This window comes from Pinus tabuliformis, chromosome Q (genome assembly GCF_031772625.1).
Source record: "Pinus tabuliformis cultivar Carrire ecotype Pingquan chromosome Q, CPIR1, whole genome shotgun sequence".
Lineage (NCBI taxonomy): Eukaryota > Viridiplantae > Streptophyta > Pinopsida > Pinales > Pinaceae > Pinus > Pinus tabuliformis.
Genome location: NC_142296.1, coordinates 1237712347 through 1237735701, shown reverse-complemented (window position 1 = coordinate 1237735701; position 23355 = coordinate 1237712347). Strand labels below are relative to the sequence as shown.

Here is a 23355-nt window from a genome sequence, read left to right as displayed (position 1 = left end):
ATAGAGTCTCAAAACCTTTTCCCCAAGAGTCCAACCATGAAAATGACTAAGAAAATACATAATATAGGCAAGCCAACCCATTCCTTGCCTCTAGGGGTCGAGCTCATCATCCTAGGAGCTGTTTCAACCAATTCTAAACAAAGCACTACAATCTAGGTAGTCAAAACAACTTGTCTCTATAAGGTAGGAAACTGATTCATTCATTTAATTTTCACTTTTTAGTGAATGAATCTTCTAGAACAAGTAATAAAGTGCCAAAATTACATCATGTTTCATTAATTACATCAAGAGGAGTGAAAAAATCACATCACAAGTCAAAACTGGTCAAACTGGCTTCGTTTCCTGAGCTGAAGATGAAAATTGTGCCAAAAAACCCTGTGCGCCGCGCGCCTGAGCCCTATGCGCCGCACGCCTTTCCACCTGTTTTTGGGGCACTTCCCGGCATCCAAATTGAGCTCAGGTTGGCTTGTTGGAAAGCCCTGGATGTCTACTTTCCAACCCAAGTGGAATTTTCCAATTTGGTGTCCATTTGCCCTCCAAAAGTGCATTCTCCCGGAAGTACTTCCTGCTGGTGCAAAAGGTGGCAGAAAGGTGATTTTCATGGTGTTTTTGAGCCTTTTGGTCACCCAGAACTTGATGAAATGCTTTGGCCATAGCTTAGCATGTATATTTCATCATGACAAATCCAACACTACAAGCCATTTGTGATTTGGACCTCCCAATCTTATGGGTCGCACGCGGCGCGCTACGCGTTGAGCCGAAAAACCTATTTTTAGGACAAAATTTTCAAAAATGACAAAAATTTCTCCGAATTTGCTCAAATTCGGAGTAAAGACCCTCTATCATGTATTGTGCCCCGCCAATGAAGCCTCAGCGAAAATTTGGAGTGGATCGGGCTTTTTCCGCCGTTTTAGTGCCTTGCTCAATCGCCTCTTAAGGATCTTCATTTTTGCTTTGCAAACATGCATGCGACCCCAATAGTGAGTTTTCATATGACGAAGCATGTCCTTGTCTCTGTTTGCCTTCACCAACAATTTCTCCAAATGAGTGTTCACCCGAATGAGCATAGACTCTCGATCAATCGGTGTCAAATCACCGGGTCTCTTTCGGGCCAATTCTCGGTCTTCCCGGATTTTCCGTAGCTCATAAAGTGTATGTTCATCTTCCAGCTGTTTGTTGCGCTACTCCAAGTAGTTGATCGTCCACTTAGCCAGCTGCGATTTCTTTTGCAGCGAGTCATTTTCAGCCCTTTGCTGTCGGATGATCTCTTTTAGCTCCGAGCTAGGAGAGCTCGCATCAAGATCAATGATATCCGTGTCCTGACCTCCTGAAGGACCCTCATCAAACATGGGCCTCTTGCCCCTATCCTGGATCTGTACCTGTGCTGAAGAAGAAGGCGAGACCCTTTCCACATGATGTGGAGATAATACTCGCTGTGCTGATGAAGTCAACGAGACCCCTTCCACCCCGGGTGGAGATAGTACTCGTCGTGTAGATGCAAATAAGGCCCTGTGGCCTCGCTGGTATGTCACATATGGAGGAGCACTTATATGCTCAGTCTCGGGAATGCCTGGCTGGTGTGAAGGCGCTCCCTCATCATGAACTATCTCGGGAGGCGGCTGTAGCACTGCGAAGTAATCACGGGAGATGAAATCCTCCCAAGTAATGCCCTGCTGTGCCAACTGATGCATCACTATGATTTTGATCAACGCATAATGATATATGCTCTTATGCTGATGTGCTGGGCTCTTCCTTTGTACTAAAGGCACCATCCTCTCTATGTTGCGACACATGAAAAACGGAATGTTCATCATACGTACCCTCGTGAAATGCATCAACAAACGGACATGGTACGCATAGAGACGCGAGAATCTGCCCTCACAACTGAAATATCGAATGATGAGTTTCATCAATGGTGCATACTCATCCCTCAGGAATCTGAAAGGAAAAACTGCGCTCAATTGTCTCATATACCCGGATTTGATATATGGCTCATAGTAGAATCTGTCTAATAGCTGGCGTTTACTCCATTCCTCCCCTACATTTGGTATCCTGGTGGCCTGAGCAATAGTCTCGGGTGACAAGGTGAAATTCACTCCGGCAAGGTTTACATGACCATCCTGTAAATGTAGAACAAATAAATGGACTAGTTCCCGATGATGCTGGATCTGTGAGATCATCTCACAGTATTGGAAACATGATTGACGCCGAAAACATTCCATTGCAAGTGGGCAAGCTTGCAATCGGGCCAAAGAAGTAGGCTCCTCCCCGACATGCTGACCACTTTTGCCACCTTTGTGACACCTTCGTGGCACATTTGGCACATTTACCTCCGGTGTAGAATCACTATCATACTCCTGCTCATAGACTGACTCGGTCTCTGACATGTCTTTGAAAACAAGATAGCCGGAATATATATGCTGATGTATAAACTGCGTGCACAATTGCCTGTAAACTGTTCTTTTGCTCTAAAAATGCTGTGACCAAGGGGACACAAATGCACAAGGGAATATTAGGAAAGGGGAAACATTAGGGAATTAGGGAATTTGGAAATAAAAACAAGGGACTTAGAGAAGGGAAGGGAAATGATAAGGATAATGTGTTTTGTAATAGAGGTGAGGGACTAGGATTTGAGGGATTATAGTGTAGGATGAAGGAGGAAATTAATGGGGAAAAATAAGGGTGAATTTGGGAATGTGAAACAAAGGGAAATGGAGAAATAATGACAACCTTGGTTACACTCTGTTTTTGAAACCCTTACAACAATTTTTTGCATTCAAACCCTACAGCAATTTCATTGACAAGGAGGGCTTTCCACTTGGATTTCTAAGGCAAACATATCATGAACCCATTACATTTATCTTTCAAAAACCAAGCACAAGTGGTGGATGTGAGCCTACCTGCAAATTTGTGCGGAGAGGAGGCGCGTTCATGCGTTTCCAAGCAAATTTTGGGCTTAAACCCCAGTGCGCCGCGCGCCTCACCCAACGCGCCGCACGCGTGTATTTTTACATTGCGATTTTTTGCCTGATGTGTCGCGCGCCTAGGCCAATGTGTCACGCACCCCTGAAACTGCTCCAACTTCCTCACAAACTCACAATTTCGCTTTGGAATGATGTTCTTCACTCTTGGCATGCAAAATGAGTTGAAAATGTCATGAAATATGTTTATAAAGACTCCCTTTTGATTTTTGCTTGGTCCATGACCCATTTTGTAATGTTTTGTCGTTGACACTTTTTCAGGATTAATAGACTTCTGACCTTTTTGGTTTCCTCCTTAAATTTGGTTGAAATAATGATTTTCTTTGCAATTCTTTGCAGGGATAGCTGTGATATGATCTGGCAAAGGAGACCAAGGCTGCGCTTGGACGATTCAAGAACTGAAATTTTTGAAGATTTTTACAAAAATGAGATGACGACTTATCTTCAAAACATAGTTTTGAAGAGAAGTCCTAATTTATCTGTATAATGATGAAAATTATTGAAGTAACCACCTATCGAGGACATCCCTCTGGCCTGCTGGTCTTCTTAGACTTTGCAAAACAAGACTGACTCAACCCAAGACCTAATGACCAAGAACCATTGTTATGACCCAGAAATTTGAAACAGGACTGTACATGACCTTTGAAGACTTGTTTTTATGAATAGACCTGAACCAGCAGTGCCAAGCACGAGGGGAATGAGTAACACAAACCATTCCGTCAGAGTTATGGCATGCCTAACGAAATGCAACTAATCGAAACTGATGGGACACCTAAACATGAAATGCAAAAAAGAGCTTTGATCTCTGACGGAGGGATAACTAGACCGACTCTAACATTGGCTCCAATGGGGATGGTAGCTCCTTGGAGATGCCAAGAACCGCAGATCTCTGCAAGAGCTAGACAGTGCCTTCATCCATTGGGCGATGGAGTCATTATTCCAACAATTAACACAAAACTTTGACACATTTATTGACTGCAGATTTGACTGAAAACTGAATACAACTCTGACAAAACTGACTCAATTTTAAAACTGAAAGGACTAATCAACTGACTCGACAAACTGTACTCATAAATACTAAGACCTGAAACTTAAAACAAAAGCTTGGTGGCAGTACATGGCCACCTGTGTTTCTTACAAGACAATATATCCTCAAAATATATCAAAATGCCAATGCAACCAATCAAGAAGATGGCTTCTTGACTGATTCTTCTTATCAGATCTTCTGGTCAACAGTACAAACCTATCACTGGGCATCCAAAAACATAGTTGACCATGGCTGCAACAAAACACTGTAATAAACACTTTCACTACTGGCTGCAACAAACTTGCTAGAGGATCGTAAAAAACATGAAGATTTGCCATTGCCACCTCCTGCTGAAAGATCAAGGTGTCCTTTGTTTCAAATTTTGATCTGCCTTCATCATGTGCTTTGGTAAAAGTATGCTCATGGGCTTCAAAAAACTCTGAACAGGTAGATGAGCAGATCTCCTCTTGTATGCTATGATCTTCTGTAGTCTGACAATATGGTAGGTCATCTTCATATGATATCACAACCAAATTATCAAGTTCCTTATTACATTCTTCAATATTATCAAGCACAATATTATCATTTATATCGTCTGCCACAAATTCACTCAGAGAAACTTTTTCACTTGCTTGAGCAAAGATCTCACCTTGCTGTTCATGAGCAGACTGAATGACCTCCTCATGAAGACTCTGTTCTGATGAGATGGGAGCACTTAGATTTGTAACTCTGTTTTCTTCATGCCAGATGATCTCAACAGCCGAGTTTTTCTTTATAGGATTCGACACAAGGTATTCTTGGTCATCATGATCTGAATGTTGATTTAAAAAAGTTGACTTGACTGCATCACATTCTGAAATTGAATCTTGACTACCCTGCACGTTGTCTTCTTCTGTGGGCAGATCTGAAATAGAACCCTCTCTTTCATCATCTTCCACCATATGACCATCTTCAGCCTGCTGATCTTGATTCTGCTGCAAAATGTCCTGATCATCTGGAAGAAGAGGGATCAAATCAGATCTGCTCACTGGGCTTAACGTGGAGATCGCAAGGAGAGGTCAATCAAATTTCTTGCAGGGGCATAACATTGGAGGAGCTATTGTCAACCATACAAATATCTTGCTAGACTTTTAACAGGTTATCAAAACCATATTTGGCATGTATTACTAGATCCATATTTAATATAATAAGGCTGAATTTTTGATAAGTATTATCTGTGTTTTTCTTGATAAGTTTTTGCATAGTGTCGTGGCGTTATTTAAATTTTCAACAAAATTATCTATGTGATTTTTTTGAAGAAATTTGAATAGGAAATTTATCAAAGATTTTAGGAAATAATTAAAAGAATATTACAGTGGTATCCGAGTTGGTTTTCTTGCCAGCTTGAGGGTTCTAGGGGTGATTTCATCAGTGCTTGGATTCATAAGTGTTCGTGGTAGTTGAATTTGTTATGCAAGGCCGATTTTATTTCATGGGAGGTGAAAACCAAGGTGAATTGAATGGCCTTAGCTGAGTTAACAAAAACTGCAAAGAAGAGGCCAAAAACCCTAGCGCAGGTCAAAGTCTTGGCGCGAGCAAGCAATTGCGGGAAAAGCCGAATAATTGTGGGGCTGATTTCATTGCAAGAGCTAAGTTCAAGCGAGTTTATTTTTAGGGCCAAATTCGACCACAACCTTGTGCGTTTGAAGGACACATTATTTCACACAAGGACCAAATTATTTAAGTTTGCCACAAAAGATTCATTATTTTGTTGGAAGGGGCCGGTTTTGTGGAACTCAGATTATCCTTTTGCATTGTGGCTGAATTCCTTTGTTTATAGGAGCTGAAGCTATCGTTGCATTTGAAGCCAAGTCGTGTTCTTTGATCCATTGCTTGAGGGTGAGATAGTAGGGGTTGAGTGCAGCTTGTTCGCATAGTTGAGTCATCACTTCTTGCAACGGTCCAATTAAAGGGGAATATCCATTGCCTGAGGTCGAGCTCGTAGGGATTAATGTAGCCAATTCATTGAGGCCAAGTTTGAATTGTTTATGTGGTCGAGTTGCTATAATTTGTGAGGATTCATATTTTCAGAAGAGGGCTGAATTGCTCTTAAAAAACCGTGCCCAAATTGCCAGTTTGTTGCTGAAGGAACAAGTTGATAAAAACCCTAGCGTGAGTGCAGTCAACATGCTTATTTTCCATTACCCCCATAACCTAAAATTGAGGTAGATTCGTTGAATTAACTGGAAGGACACATTGCCAGTTGCAAGGGCCGAGTTTCTTAAGCAAAATGGAGGACAAATTTGCCAAAATGCATTAATTTGTAGCGGATGATTTTTGCCTAATTTGGAGGGCGAATTTTCCTTGAGAAATGGTTGCCAGTTTTCATATCAAGGGAGGCCAAGTTGTGGTTTTAATTTCTGAGTCACATTACTAGTTGCTAGGTCGAATTGATTTGCTGGAAAGGGCAGTAATGTCTAATCAAATATTTTGAGTAAAAGGAGAAAGAGTTACAACAATCTTGGGCAAGTCTTCTCGAAGCATTTCTTCCAGGTTCTAACTCAACAATTTGGTAAAATTCCTCCAAAGATTTCCATTCAATAGAATAATGCCGAAGTTTTGGCATTTTAATTTTGCGTTGCATATTGTTTTAATTGCTGGTGATTTTTGTTGCAAAATTTTTGAATGAATTTTGATGGTGTTTTTCAAGCAAGATTATGCCATAATTTTTTTGAAACAAACCCTTGAATTTTGGGAAGGCTTTTTAATGGTTGTTAGCATATTTAACAATAATGAAAAGTGGAAAATAATCCCTTCAAATTACTAAAGAGGAATTTGGGAATTTGCAAGTTTATTGCCTCAAGGACCATAGATGGAAACAGGCCATAGATGGCCTTGCAAATGCCATAGAAAACTTGGCAGGAGGGCAATAGTAGTTCAACAATAATTTGTTCTTTGGATAGCGATGCTCTTATGGAGCAAAGAACAAGACAAATCAACAAACCCTTCTCCAAATGGAGTTCATATTAATTTTCAGCAAAAATAGTTGGCGAATCTACAGAAAGAAAGGGACGTGGGAAATTTGATTTTTGTAATTGGATTATATTTAAAGTTTATGAAGACAAGGGATGTTCTCTCTCAATTGGAGCAATTGGAAACATGCTTGTCCAAAGTAGTCCAATTTGATTGGAGGATATTAAGTTGGGTAGCGAAGTCATGAATACGTGCCTTGATCCGACGCCGGTTTATGGAGCATCCTTGTAAAGAGGTAAGACTTACAATTGCTTCTTGCCTTTGTGAGATCATAAAGATCACTACTCCTGTTCACCCCTACAACGATGACATTCCAAGAAGGGTGTTATAGCTGATTGTGGGGAGTTTCCGAGGATTGTAGGATATCGAGGCCTTACCATTGGTAAGAAACCCAAGATATTGGATATGTGGCTAGAACTAGAATGGGTGCCATTATGTTCGATCTAGAATGCAGTAATTTGATTTTCAGATATTCCACTGTTTCTTCACCAACATTAGAGAATATCATCCTGGCATTGTAAAAATCAACATGCTAAATATTTTGCCTTTGATTCTAGGCGATGACGATGCCATTTGCAAGCAACTACAATCGAAGGTGTTGGCTATTTCGAGGACTTTTAAGTCACATGGCAAAAAGGCAAATGCACTAGGAAACACCTCCTTAGTACCCTTTTCTTCAACAAAAATCAGAAGTCAAAACTATGGCGTAGGGGCATCTCTGTAATAATCAGAGTAGCACAACGTTCACATGGTGGCTTGTTTAAAGGATTGCTGATGAATAGTGATAGTTGACATCTACTATGATAGAGGTCCTGAGTAGTTAGAGTAGAGGGAGATTATGAGTTTGTATCTTATCGAGTGGGAAACTTATGGGAGATTACTTCTAGCCAGGGGTACAACACAATTGGAGTGTTGGGACATTGGGGATTCTATATTCCCTATTTGGTAGTGGGATCTAGGGATCTGTCCTGGCATACAAATTCTTGATTCCATATCAATGTTGCAACAGGGATTCTTCAGATTCATTTGGGATATTGGTATTGAGATTAGAATTGCTTGGGTCAAGCAATTTCGAGAAGCGAGAATTGTAATATGCCTTTTTCTGGATATTGGGAAAGGAGAGTATCTCATTAGCTAGGGTTACAAATTAAAATTAATTATGGGCTATGAGAGAATCAATTAATTAAAAGTGACTAAAGAAAAATAACTATTATAAATCACTTTAATAAAAGAAGAAAAAAGACTCCGTGCTATTCAAATGACCCATGTAAAGCCTCAGTTGGAGTTAATATAAATTTGGATTTCCTTCTAAAATGTCATTTATATGTCTCATTCTTTATTTTCTTGGAAAATAATGTGTTATTTAATATTTGACTCTCTCTCTCTCTCCCATTTCGGAAATTTCTAGACGTTTCGTGCAACTTAGGTTGGCCTTTAAAAATATAAGATGAGTCCTTCTCCGTAAAATAGGTTTTTTTTTAAAACATACATTTTCCTTAATGGTGATTGGTGGATGTCCCGCATTAGATCTATAATAATTGAAGAAACATAAGAGTCTAAAACTTCTTCAAAATTTAATGTTCTTAAACGCGGAAATATTTATGTGGTTCAATATTAAGATGTGCTCTTGAAAAGCATTTTCCATGAGTTTTAGTGGAGAATAAATCATAGTTTTAAAAACCGGAACCATTGACTGAACCGGTCCGCCTAATAAACTGGGTTTCAAACCGGAACTGGTCAAACCGGGACTATGTTAGGATTTTCCTACACATAGGAAATAGTTAAGTATAACTTGGTCTAGTGTAGAGTTAGGTAAAGTGTGTTTCTTTACCATGTACTTTTGTAACTTACAATCTGACGGTCACGATATGTTCTAGACATGAAGTGATCGGACGGTTCATTCTCTCCTCAGTATTATCAACACTTGATCCGTGGCTTAACACCCGATTGGTCCATGATCTCTATTTAAAGAGCATGGAGGGTCATTTGTAGGGTGACTGTTCATGAGAGAAGGTTATGTAAATTTTCTTTCTTTTACATTAATAAATTGCCTAAAGTGGCCGAGTTGGCTCGGGGCATGGACTGCTTCCCTCTTTGAGGGTTTTAACCACGTCAAGAATACTAGTGTGTTGATCTGTGGTGTGTTTGTGAGCGGTGTCCTTTGGTGTGAACACTAGTGTATTGATCTGTGATGTGTTTATGAGCGGTGTCCTTTGGTGTTCTATTTGAGGAGCTTACCCTCTAAATTCCTACAGATTGGTCATATCTAAATGAACCGATCTTTAAAAAAATACATGAAATAAATAGTTTTTAATAAAAAAATTATTTTTAAGATTTAAAATCATGATTCCAAACCAATAGAGACAAAATATGCAATGTTTTCTCATCTATATACCATGTAAAGGTGAATATATCAAAATGGCATAGAGTGCAATACATGTCAGCAACAAAATACATAATCAATGAGGCTCTAAATGGCCTCTAGGGTCTAAAAACAATGCTCTAAGCTATGGGGCCACTGACTGACTGCAAGTCTACATATCAAATAATTACAACATGGTCACTCCTTGTTATGATCAAACTCATCACCACTACTAGACAAGAGATCATCAACGTGAGCTACATAAATAATATGGCTCAGAGTTTGAGGACTCCAGTGGTAGTAGTAGTAGTAGTGGCAAAAATAGACATATAAACTACAAATCATTGATCAACATGGTCGCTCATGAAACTCATCATTGATTTAGCGCTACTAGAAATGGGATTGTCAACAAGAGATACATAAACATCATCTAGCTCAAAGTCTTCAGACTTGGATTGCTCAACCTCATAACATGATAGAAATTGAAAAGGTTTAACATTCCTAACCAATGATTTTGGTTTGAGTGAAGGGTTCATGTCCACAACCTTATAATGTGGTAGAAAAAGATTAGCATTCCTAACTAGTTGCTTTCCTTTGAGTGAAGGGTACATTCTTGTTAAGGCCATGGTAGAGGAGTTCAACAATCAATACCACCAACATCAACAAAGTTCAACAATCAATGCCACGAACATCAAGGTTCTTAAAGGGCTTCATGCTCTTGATGAAATGCCAATCTCATACGCTCATGCATGATAGAATCAAATGGAAACATTGCAAACCCCCAAACCATGAAATCCTGAAAACCGTGAAGTCTGCTGAATGTTGAGTGAAATCTAAAGTTCTAGTTTCTCCATATGAAATCCAATGAGGTCGAGACTCGAAAGCACTCTCAGACATCCTGAGTCATTTCATGGTAATGTTAAAAATTTAAGTAATTTCATCCTTTTACTTTAAGAATTTAACATTACCATTAATTGCCAACATTGCTAGGGTTGGTATGTGTCAAGAAAATGAGAAGGTAGGCATGTTTTTCTTGGAGTGACTATTTTTGGAGGAAAACAACCCCAAATTTACCTCAAAACAGCTTCAAAACTCACAAAACTGCATTCTGCGGGGTTTGTAGCTGCCTTGGCAATAAACTAGCCATTTTATGATGGAACCGTCTGGTTTGACCATAAACTGGTTGGTTCCGTCATAAACCGGTCGGTTTGGTCTGGGTCTGGTCAAATCGACCGGTTCCGTCATAAACCGGTCGGTTTGGTCTGGGTCTGGTCAAACCGACCGGTTCCGTCATAAATTGACCGGTTTGGTCTGGCTTTTGTGAAATTTGGGCGAAATGGACCCTTCAACCGGGTTTTTTGGCTGGTTTGACCCGGTCGCCCAATGAACTGGATGGTTTGACTGGTTTCTTGTTCAAGCCGGCTGGTTTTTAAAACTATGGAATAAATAATCTATTTTCGCTTTGGTAATAAACAAATACTTTAAGCACTTGTTGTTGTGTATTCTCCCTTGTTGTAAGACAAGGACAGACTATAAGTATTAAGATGGTTAAATATATTTAAAAGATTAATAATATTTAGTTCCGGTGAAAGAGATTCATACTTTAGCTATGAGTGAATGCCTTCTCTGTTTGCCTTAAAGCTTTTCTTAAATGCTAAATAATTGCAGTGTGCTGTCACTTTTTTTTGGAAGCACTGCTTCTAGATACTTACAGCGGGCGTATCTATCCTGTCAAAGACACCTAGAATTGCACCCAATCTCATTTGCATCCACTCAGGCGGATTTGAACCCTGATCTTTGTGTTAATACAGGCCGAATCACCTCGATGTTTGCTGCCAGACCACACTTCCATGTGCGAACAGTGATGTTGTCTAGGAATAGCAGTGCATTCCTTTTCACAGTGTTACTTGGGAGCGGGAGCGACATTTTCAGAAGCTCCCGGTTTGGGAGCGAATCCCGGAGCATTTTTTATATAATATATATATTTTCTATATTTTGATACATATATGTCAACAAAAACATGTAGAATAATGAATTAGATATAAAAAACATAAAAAAACATAAAAAAACATAGATTGAACCATGTAACAACAATCATCTAGAAGTTATAATCTTCATCAACCACATCCACAAGTTAGTAACATAGTAATATACAACATATTGAGTCTCATGATTCATCAATCTTAAAGTCTCAAGCTTTCGAAATTCAATATATAACATTTATCATCATTGATCACCAAAGTTGTACTTGTAAGCTAAGTGTAACCATTACAACAAATAATATCTAACATGAAATGAAATGAAACAACTTTCAACTTTCATGAAGCATCATATTCATAATTCATTACTAATGAGTTATAATGGCCAACTTCAAACTTAAATTGTCATATATTGTTTAAAAAAATATCATAATAAATATGAAGGAGTCAATAGTTATAAAAACTACTAGAAACTAGAAAAGAGAAGTAAATATATTATCTATTTCTTATGCTTGGGCCTCTTGCCACCATGAGAAATGTCTAATTTTTTTTAGTCTTGTTAGAAAATCAGGATCTTTGTCATTAATATCACCCTCTAAGCATTAATATTCAGAGGTATCTTTGTCATTACCTCTGTATCTGTATAGGGATCTTTGCCATTAATATTACTCTCTAAGCATTAACATAAGATAGAAAAAACATAGCATGTCAAGTCAAGATTTTGTTTGAGTGATGCGTACATTTTTAGGAGGGTCATGATAGAGGAGTTCGACAACCAATGTCACTAACATCAAGGTACATAGAGAGATTGGTGCTCTTGATTAAATAAGAGTTCCATACCCTAATACATGACAAAATTCAATGGAAACATTGCAATCCCCCAATCCTGAAATCCTGAAAAACTGATAAGTCTGTTGGATTTTGAATGAGATTTATAATTCTACTTTCTCCATATGAAATCCAATGAGGTCGGAACTACTCTCAAACATCCTGAGTCATTTCATGGTAATGTTAAAAATTTAAGTAAAAGTGAATGTCACTTTTACTTCAAGAATTTAACATTACCATGAATAGCATATCAATACTAGGGACATGGACTTGAAAATTAAGCTGCCCCACTAAAAAATTATGTTTCTTTCAAAAAAAATTGCATTTCGAACATTACTACAAAAAAAATTGCAAAAAAGGCAAAACGCTCCCAAAAAGGCAGGGAGCGAATCTTTTTTTAGGGAGCGCGCTCCCGACCCGCGCCCGAGTTGCTCCCGCCCGGAGCGCGGATTGGGAGCGGGAGCCGGGGGGGGTGGCGCTCCCCCGCAACACTGCCTTTTCATGTCTGTTCAGTTTATGATCATAAATACATAGCTTTGGGAACACCTGGTGTTTGATGTTTGGTTACAATAGAATCTGGTTTAATATTGGGCATGTTCTTTATAGACTGAACATACATGAAAATGACTCTGCACACCTGGTGTATAATGTTTGGTTACAATAGAATCCGGTTTAATATTGGGCATGCTCTTTGTATACAACAAAGGAGGTCTCTAGTGGTGTTGTGTGTATTGCATTGTTCAGGATGATTAATAATGCCTTCGATTTTATCCTTACCTTTATGCCCTTGTTGTTGGTGGTTTATTTATTTATTATATTTTGAGTGACAGTCCATGTGCCCAGCTGGCTTTTCTTTTTCTTCAGCTGTATGGGCAACTCTGTAATATTGTTATGCTACTATGTAGAAAATGATTTTGTATTGATTTTCTGCAGCAAAATATCTTTCAAATGCGTAATATTGCAGAAGCCCTTCCTTTCTTTGTTACTGCAAGAGCTGTCGAAGAGAACTCACCACTCCTCCAGCAATTACCACACTGGGCACCATGTTCAATTACAAGAGCGCTTGAGTTTCTTACTCCAGCTTTCAAGGGACATCCACGTGTTATGGCATATGTTCTTAGGGTTTTGGAATCATATCCTCCTGAAAGGGTTACGTTTTTCATGCCTCAGCTTGTGCAGGCTCTGCGCTACGATGAGGGTGTAAGTATTTTTCTTTCCTGATAATCATTTTATTTCTCAATTTTTTTATCAATCCTTTGTAAGCAACATCTTCCTGAAGTTGGGTTCACTTTAACAAAGTGGCATTTGCATGGTTCTAAGAAAAGTAAGAGTTTGCCTGAATCTGGAGATATTCTTGCTGCTTGTTAGAAGTTGACATTTATTCCTTTTATTTGCAGAAGCTTGTAGAAGGTTACTTGTTGGGAGCTGCACAGAGGAGCAATCTGTTTGCACACATTTTGATATGGCAGCTTCAGGTAGGGGACATAAAGTGATTCCTTTGCAACATTTCTCATGTAAAAGAAAGAAAAGGGAGTGGATGACAGAGAGTTGAATCAGGTTAATTTGAGTTCTACTTGGACTTTCAGAGGTCTGTAAGTTTGAAGTATAGCTAGTCATCGATTCAAAAATAGACTTGCTAGTTGCTATTTCGAGAGTCATTATTTATGAAAGATGCAAGTTGTGAGTCACTGGATCTAGTTATAGTTCCTATCTAAAATGCACAAAAGAAGAAGTTTAGCATGGAGTCAGAAAACATGCAACTTAGTAGATTATATTCTCTTTTACCCTCCTCTGAAGTCTTTCTTATTGGTTGTTTATTTCTGTGACACTAGTGCAGCCTTTTTTAATGCCTTACCTCAATAATTTTCAGATGCAGACTGTGCAGCAGATTTTATCTGTCCAACGTTTCAAGTGGACACTCCACCAATCATCAGGGAGCAGAAAGCTTTTTAAAGATGATTAAAGCAAGTGGTGAGAAGCCCTTAAATAGAAAACACCAGGTAGCCATTAGGGAAATCAAGGGTTACAAGTCAAAGGGTCAAATGTAACGGATAATTAATTAAGCACAAAGATTAAGAATCAAGGGTACAAGTCAAAGGTTCAAATATAACGATTGATTAATTAGCTAAAATGATTAACAATTTAATGAAAGATTAAAAAGTAAAAATAACGATTATAACTTAAATTTTTAATCTTTTTGCCTAATTAATTAATCATTATTTTTGAACCTTTGACTTGTACCCTTGATTCTTAATCTTTTTTAGCTAATTAGTTAATTGTGATATTTGAACCTTTGAATTGTACCCTTGATTTTTAAAGTAACATCCCTTGTGATGGACCCTTGTTTTGTAAATATAAATGATAACTGTGTGAAGCATGGAAGATCACGACTGGCTGGGATATTTTGTAAATGTCAAATATAGATAAAATTTGATTGGCTGGCTTGTGGGGAGAGGGTTGATGGATCGATGGTCGAGGGTGAGTTGCGACTGGTGGGCAGGCGTGATAGAACACCCCAACACCAGGCAGTTAGAAACAAAAATGATGAGGCGGAAATGGGCCGCCGTCATGACAGTCTTCTTGATTCCATGACATAGAGATTGTCTTCTTGACAAGGGGAGAAAAGGACGTAAGCAAAAGCATTAGTCAGAAAGAAGTGCTCGCGAGAGGAATGTTGTGAGAAGTAGAGCACAAGGAGTGCAAGGTAGAGCTGAAGAACACTTCTGTTCAACTTAGCTGAGGTATGTTGTACTCAGAATTGATGCATGGGAGCAGATGGACTGTGGTGTCCAAGCTGGAGAGATCAGTGGGAGGCTCAGAAGAGAAAAGTTGGGTGAGGAATGCTTGCCGAAAGGGGTTGATAAACCACTTGGGTGCTTGCTGAGGAGGCTAATAAACCACCCAAGGCAGAGCTGAAGAACTCTTCTGTTTAGCATTGCTGAGGTGTGTTGTCATCAAAATTGATGCATGGGAGCAGTTGCACTGTGCTGTCCAAGTGGGAAAGTACAATGGGAGGCACAAAGGAGAATTTTGTGTGAGGAGTGCTTGCCGTAAGGGGGCTGATAAACCACTTGTGTGCTTGGTGAGGAAGCTGATAAACCACCCAATGCTTGCTCAGTAGGCTGATAAATCACTCAGGTGCTTGCTCTAACGCTGATAAATCACTAGGCAAGGTAGTAGTCACTAGGAGTTCTTGCTTAAAGGGGATGATAAACCATTGGGTGCTTGACGAGGAGGCTGATAAACCACCCAGTGCTTGCCCAATGAGTTGATTAACCACCCAGATACTGTGCTACTGGACTTGCAGTGGTTGGCTTGAAAAAATAACTGATAAACGACCATAGAGAAATCCCATATTGTTAGAATTTCCTGAGCCCAACACTCGGTATTCCGTTCCCAACAATTACTAACTGAACAAATACACTACTAGGTTCCTAACCAAAATATTTAGCGGAAGAAAATTTATTCAATTTGAATCACTTACCCATAAACATATTTTTTCCCAATCAACAATACTTCATTAATAAATTGATCACTAAACTTACTTGGTCTCCCATCTTGGGATAATGGTTGAGAAAATGCAAATTACAAAACTGATCACCAATCTCTCTGCACTCTCTCGGACCCGATACATGCTCACTGAGAAGCCTCTCTCAATCTTGTGCTACTGTTGTGTCTTAGTTTCAACACTTAAGACTCAATTTATAACTTTACTAAGCTAAGATTGACGACCAAAATTAGCTCGACAAGTTCACTGAAGATAAATTGACATTAGTTACCTATCCCAGCTTTAGCTTTCTCTAATTTAACTCAAGTACAAGTCATAAATTTAGCTTGATTTACATGCACATCTCATGCATGTCACATGCAACACATTCACATGCAAGCTCCTAAAGAGGCAAAGCAAGCCCCTTCTAATCTAGATACATGACTGGAAGTACCTTCCGAGCTACAAAACTCAACATATACTCTTGGAAGGCTGAGCAGTACGCCAGTTGAATCTAAGTTTGAATCTCGGAGAGGACACTCCCCTGGACTGTGGATTTGGCTCGGGGGCAGACAACTGCAAGAAATATTTGGCAGTAGTTGGCCTATGGTTGGGTATAGAATTGTATATATTGGTTTTACATGGCTTGGAATGCATTAACACTGATTCGATGGACTGGGCATCTCTGCTTGTATTTGCAGTGAGATGTGTTTCATGAATAAGTTTGTATGCTCAGAATGTGAGGGACGTGCATGTTCCTATGAATAATGGTATATCTTCGATTAAATGCATGACTCTGGCTAACTGTTTAAGAGTCTAATTCAAGTATTACGAATGGGTGAATGTCACAAATTAATCATTTTGACCATTAGAAACCTGTGAATGGGCTCTGAAGGAGCTGTTGCTGATTAATGAACTTTATGGGGCTCTTTATGTAGTATTGATGGAACTCAATATTTGTAATATATGGGACTCTTGCTTTCTTGCGAATAACTGGTAGATATCAAGCTTTATGTATATATATATATAGTAAGAGTATGTGTAAATCGATGGGGTCTGGTATAAGTGTACAAGGTGTTTCAATCATGGATTGGCTGGGTCTAATCTTAGTTCAAAAGTAGCATCAAAGTTGTGCCCTTGTGAGCACGCTCTTTCTGTAGGCAGTGTTGTAGTTATTGCGCTTGTTTGCACAAAATGTGAATGCTTTCTTGCGTTTAAATGGTTATTGGACAAGAATTAAGTTCTCAGAAGAAGAGTTAACTCCCTAAATCTATCGGAGAAGACCTAGAAGGGCATCTCAATGCACTAAGGAAGAATTCGCCCTATGAACAGGGCAAATGCAGGCTAGGTCGAACTAGTCTAGAAGCTTAGGTTTTTGGGAAACATGGTGAGGGTGATCCCAAGATAGAGCCGATCCTTGAACGGGCCGGACTTAGCAGAAGTGGAATAAATGTTTAAAGAATTAAAACTAAATTAATTAACTGAGGTTTTATTAGCCATGGGGCCCAATGAGGCTAATCCTTTTGTGATTCGAGGCTAAACATGACTCGTGTAGGAAGAATCGTGTCGTGTGGTGGGGCCTAGCTAAACTAGAGGTTAAGAGGTTCGAAACCGCACATATTGAACGTTTGTTGGAGGGCCTAGATGGGTGAACTTTTGATTCGGGTGTCGTATTTTGATAAATTTTATATCTTTGGAAAGCTCTTGAGGAGTTGGATGCGATGGTGGCATCCAAAGTGAGTTCCACACGCTTTGGAAGAGGAAGAATTTGGAGCCCCTTTTCCGTAATGAGACCTTGGAGATCGGGTTAGCTTGATGTAACAACCTTCCACTGCTCGGGAATAGCTTAGCGGGGTGGGAGGGTGTGTTACACTTAGTCTTTGTGCTTAATTAATTATCTGTTACATTTGACCCTTTGACTTTTAACCCTTGATTTCCCTAATGGATACCTGGTGTTTTCTATTTAAGGGCTTTTTTAACACTTGCTTTACTCATCTTTAAAAAGTTTCTGGTCCTTGATGATGGGTGGAGTTTCCACCCGAAACGTTGGACAGATAATATCTGCTACACAGTTTGCTTCCAAAAATTATTGACAACATGAATAACTGTGAAAATATGCATTCACTAATAATGTTACCTGTTCCTCATGGGAAGGGTGTCTAGAATTATTTATTTGAATCCCATTTATGTATGTTAACATAGATAGGTGTCAAAGGATACATACATGTTGTATTGGTCTTAATTGAATAGTGATATTTCTGATGACAAGGTCTAGATACACTTTAATATGCTGATGTTGCAACCTAGCTATCAAGCAATAGATCATCAGTGGACGGTATGGATTCCTTTGACTAGGTAAAGGTATGATTGTTGTGCCAAGAGGCCCTCTACAGCCCAGTATGAGGTGGTGGTTTTCACATTAATGTTAGTTTGGTGTTATATATTTGTTACATTAAAAAGTGATAAAAAAATAATTAGACCAGAAACTAAAAAAATACAAATTGGCTTTAAATTTTGACTTCAAAGGGTTTGTTATATTGCAATTTTGTTTTAATTAATAAAATTATAATTTATAACCCTATTCTTGGGAATACAATTCATGGTATGCACATCCCATTAAGAAATCAAAATGATGATGATTCATATGATTAACCATGATATTTGAGAGTCTCATGTTTAAATTTAGTTAATAACCATTTAAAGACGTAATACAAAAAATAAATTCTTTTACTAAGATATATATATATATATATATATATATATATATATATATATATAATTTATGTTAAAAAATTAAAATAAAAAATAATAAAACATGTCAAAAAAAATGCGATGCATATATGTATGTAGCTATATGTATTATGAGGGTTTTAATATTTTCTTGCCGCAATGAAATACTTAATGTCCATGTTGTATTATCTTTGTTATGTACTTGACCCAGTAATATTCTTAACAGATTATTGAAATTTTAAGGAAGGGAACATCAAATATAAAGAAGTGAATATGGTTAACTTAATTATATGTCGGTTCAGGAATTTTTTTATTCATATTTATAAGAATGATATAATATCAAGTAAATAGAATTAGAAATAAGAATATTTACATATAATATAAATAGTATTATAAAGAACTAGCATAGATCCATCTAAACTGCAGATCCATCGAGCGCTGAGAGGGATGAAATCTCTCAGGACTGTCTCAGGGTGCAAACCTTTCCTCAAATTTTGCAATCAAAAAGAGCTTTGCACCTGGAGAGAGTGGATCTCTCTTGGCTCTTGGTAGATCCATAGTTAAGATGGATCTATGCTAGTTAGGCCATCCTCACATTAATGCTATACAGAGTAACACAGTTTTTAGTGTTAGAGATGAGATATTGTAGTTTCAATGACCGACTCTTTCCAAATGGCAGGGGGAGTGCTCTACTGAAGTAGGAAAGGATGCTGGTACAACTAAGGTACGTTGCATTCTTTAATTTAAATAGATTTGTAATTTAACAGAGCTAATCATGTGTAGTCCATACAAGGTAATGTGCTATTGAATGAAACTTCTGACTGCAGTGCTTATTTAGTTGTCCATTGATACTTGGGCTTCAATAACTTTTTTGGCCTTTTGAGATTCTAAAAATCAGTAGCTATGCTGTCTATTGGCCTTCATAGATTGAAGAAGTTTCGTTTTCCAAACAGTGAATTGTGTCTCAAATTTTATCCATTGAGATCAACTTAATTGCAGATTTTTAAATATGCATTTTTAGATAGATATTGATGCACAACTGAGAAGCTGTCAAACTAAACATATAACCAAGTGTCATGTAGAGCCAGACACTGTATGGCTACTTGAGTCTACCATTATGCTATTTACGTTTCTGTGTATGGTCTGCTACCATGGTATTCTAATTTTCACTGGCACATGTTAATATTGTAGGATAATTCATTCAATGAGCTTTTGCCAATTATCAAGCAGCGTATCATAGATGGTTTCACTCCTGAAGCATATGATGTGTTTGTTCGAGAATTCCGCTTTTTTGACAAAGTTACTTCTATTTCTGGAACACTTTATGATTTGCCGAAGGAAGAGAGGCGAGCTGGCATTCGGAGGTTATTTTATATTTTATGGATTTTGGATGAATTAATACATTTAAAGAGATGTGGATTTCACCAAAGTAATATACATCTTGAGAGACTATGTGGTGTTTTCTTTTGTGTAGGGAACTGGAGAAAATCACACTGGAAGGAGATGATATTTATCTGCCAACAGATCCGCACAAATTGGTCCGGAGCATTCAGTTGGACAGTGGGATACCATTGCAATCTGCTGCAAAAGTTCCAATTATGATCACATTTAACGTTGTGGACAAGGATGGTGATCCAAAAGATATAAAGCCTCAAGCATGCATTTTCAAGGTCTTCCAGAGCCTTCAAAGCTTATTTTGATATTTGTACATTTATTTTCTTTGTTGATTAACATTTCATAGTCAGTTGAAGCCTCTTTGTCTCTGATGCTGTATCTGCAAGGAAATGTAAACATTTAGTAATCACTTTTGTTTTTGTACTGGTTGGGCACATCAAGGAAGAACTTTGCTGGTGTTTATGAATATTGAATCAAGTGTTGCATCGTTATCAGAGTTTAAACTTATTCTCTAATTGTCCTTAGAAAGTTGTCTACTTCAGACCCTGAATATATTAGTAAGCCAAATTTTGATTCAAAGCATTAAGCACAATAATCTTTTCCATCAATCAGGCATAAATCAATAGGTAGGAAATATTTTTGAGGTATACCTCATATGTTTTTGCACACTTATTTCAGCCTTCATGAAACTTGGTCTTGTAGTTTTGCCAAATTTCAACTTCTGATGGATACCTTATAATGAATATTGAACATTCAAATGCGGTTTGTCACTATGATGCATATTGCATCCCAATATTATATGTAAGATGTAACGCTTCCATCTGATGGGTTCTCCATGCAAATAAAGATCGGATAAGATAAATGCTACTTGTGACATAGATTGCCATAAATGATAAAACAATGTTAGTGCCTCAACTAACTTGAGGCTTGTTAGCTAGGTGCAAGGGTTAAATTTCACTAAGGTTTGTCACCCGCAGAATGCTTGTATAGGATAATGTTACTAGTGACATAGATTGCCAGAAAAGATCGAGTGATCATAGTTCTACGAGCTAGTTTAAGGTTAGTTCGCTGGGTGCATTTGTTGTTTTCTCACAAAGATTTGTCCTTTTTGAACCGTGTATCAAATGAACTACATGAAGCATTAAAGGAAGCTGTAGCTCTTGTTTGTATCTTCATTGAATATCAATTCCTAGCTCTTTTGAACAAAGTTATTGTGATTGCTTGGGCATTGTATGAGAGTGTTGCACAAATTTTAGGTTCTACTAGAAATTACAAATTTTAAGTTGCATAGATTTGATGGTTTTTAAGTTGGAGATTTTATCTTTGACTTCTTTGTCATCCATTTTTTGGATGTTGGCCTATTGTTTTAGCTTTCCACTAGATTGTGTTGTAGGGATTTGCCATGATGTAATTTTGTAGGCATTAGTGTCATCCATGTAAGTGTATTGTGGATCTTCGATTTCAGTGATTATGGGTGTTGCAAGTCTTTTGTTCTCACAATGTTAGGTTTTCAATAATACTTAATTCCTAGTTCCTACAAGATTTAGTCCATATATGTATTATACTTGTATATTACCCATTTTTTGTGTTTTCTATTTGACCTACGTCATCGTAAATCTGTCATTGGTGACTTTTTAAAAGTTGATTAAGCACATTGTAATGTTATTTGTAGTCGTAGGAAGACTTGGTCAAAGATGATCACTCTTCACAAATTTCGTACCTTTATAAATACCTAATACAATAGTGTATAGCATGTATAATTGTGGGAGAGGTTTTCATTGCTCGCATTTTTCTTGTCTTTTTTATGTGGGTCATGACATTGCTATAACTTTGTGCATATCCATAGGCATCAACCTAGAATGTAGGGATTTATGGAGTTCTGCAACTGTGATACCGTAGGTCTCTCCTGAATGTTAGATTACCTTGAACCCAACACCTGATATTTACTTCCTAGTAGGAAGCTTACTATATAAACACACAACTAGATTCCTAACAAAATATTCAGTAGAAGCAAATATAATGATCTCAATCACAATGACACACATTTTTGCCCAATCAAATCTGTTCATCATTAACAATGACTCAAAACCTACTTGGGCTCCCATCTTGGGATAATTGCTCAATTGAGGAATTACATATACAACAATAAAACTGGAGTTATCCACTTGATTTGGATCTGTCCCCCTTGCTTCTTCTTGTACCTTCCTTAGACCCGACACACTAGAGTATGACACTCCTCCTCTTGAGGCTAGTGTCGTTGTATGGTGTGTGAAAATTTCATCTATCACAACAACTGGAAATTATTTTTCTTATTGTTAATTTATTTAACAATTTTTTTGCTGTTTGCTATGACAATTATCAAATAATTCACCTTGTGATTTTCACAAATAAATTGTGGAAGAAAATAGCGCTAGAAATTGAGAAAATCTAGCACACACACATAAAAATATTACAATCAGTTTTGGACAGAAGTCCCCGGAGAAACCCAACTTGGGAAAAGTAATGCAACAACTGAGGGTTTTATTATTATGCAGCAGTGAGAAATTCTTAGTACAATAATCTGTATATCCAAATCTGGCTATCTTGTAGAGGAAATACTGGCAAAAATTGGTGAGTCATTAATGCAATGTACTTGTCAAAAGAATGAAAAATAATTTTTTTATTATTATTACAATGACATATTAAGGCATGGGTTTCATGCTTGGGTCATCTTTTATTAGTCAAAGTCCCCATTGTGGACTCCTAGGATTTATATTGAGTCATTAGAGTCATTGTGTATTTTATGAGAGCCTTCTTGGGCTTTTGAATCTTGTAAAAAGATTTATTATTGAGTCAAATTAGGTATTTGACACCTCCACACCAAGTCGGCCTCAAACTGGGTAATTCAACCTCATGAGAAGCCTATATATTGGAGCAGTTCAAATTCATTTGGAGCATTCACTCTCTCTCACACAAGTTCAATATCCAAAAGGAAGAGCTAGACAAATGCGAAGTAGGAAACAAGGCTAAAAGTTGTGCGAGGTTGGAGAATAAGGGAGGAAAAGGCAAGATCGAAATTTTGGGCTATCTCTCTCTCTCTCTCTCGTGTGGATTCCTCTAGGAGATCGAAGTCTTTATTGTCAAGTTGAAGTTGCTGCTGCTGCCATTCGCTGGGTCAAAGTGTTGCTGCTTCAAGGTCGAAGTCGCTGGAAGAGGAGACTGACTTGGTGGTTGGAGGAGGTCTGTGTCTAGGTTGAAGAGTCCCAAGAAAACTATTGAAGGAAGAGATTTTGACTAGGTTTTCCCCTAGATAGGGGTTTTTCCTCGACAGAGTGCCTACATCTTGTGTTTTGTGTTTTTTGTGATCTTCATACACACATAATTTGGTAATTGCTTGATGAAAGATAATATAACAAAGAAGTAAAAGAAGGCAACATAATTCACAAGTAATTATCAAGAAAGAGAAATCTAACCCTAACTCTACTAGCATTGATTTCTCAACATGGTATCAGAGCTAAGGTCAAGGAAGATTGAAGATCACTCTGTTGGCTTGAAGGAAATGGGTACTCCCTCTA

At 38.0% G+C, this 23355-nt stretch overlaps 1 protein-coding gene across 2 annotated transcripts in view; it reads left to right on the top strand.

The window, feature by feature from the left end:
• The window catches only part of LOC149224286 (Phosphatidylinositol 3- and 4-kinase family protein), a 328841-nt gene that overhangs the window by 207682 nt on the left and 97804 nt on the right, over positions 1 to 23355 (top strand). For both annotated transcript variants that reach the window (XM_089386063.1, XM_089386064.1), the window contains exons 18-22: positions 13123 to 13389; positions 13587 to 13664; positions 19086 to 19130; positions 19598 to 19770; positions 19881 to 20076. In XM_089386063.1, the coding sequence (XP_089242189.1) occupies positions 13123 to 13389; positions 13587 to 13664; positions 19086 to 19130; positions 19598 to 19770; positions 19881 to 20076 (759 nt within the window). The remainder of the gene's footprint in view (positions 1 to 13122; positions 13390 to 13586; positions 13665 to 19085; positions 19131 to 19597; positions 19771 to 19880; positions 20077 to 23355) is intronic.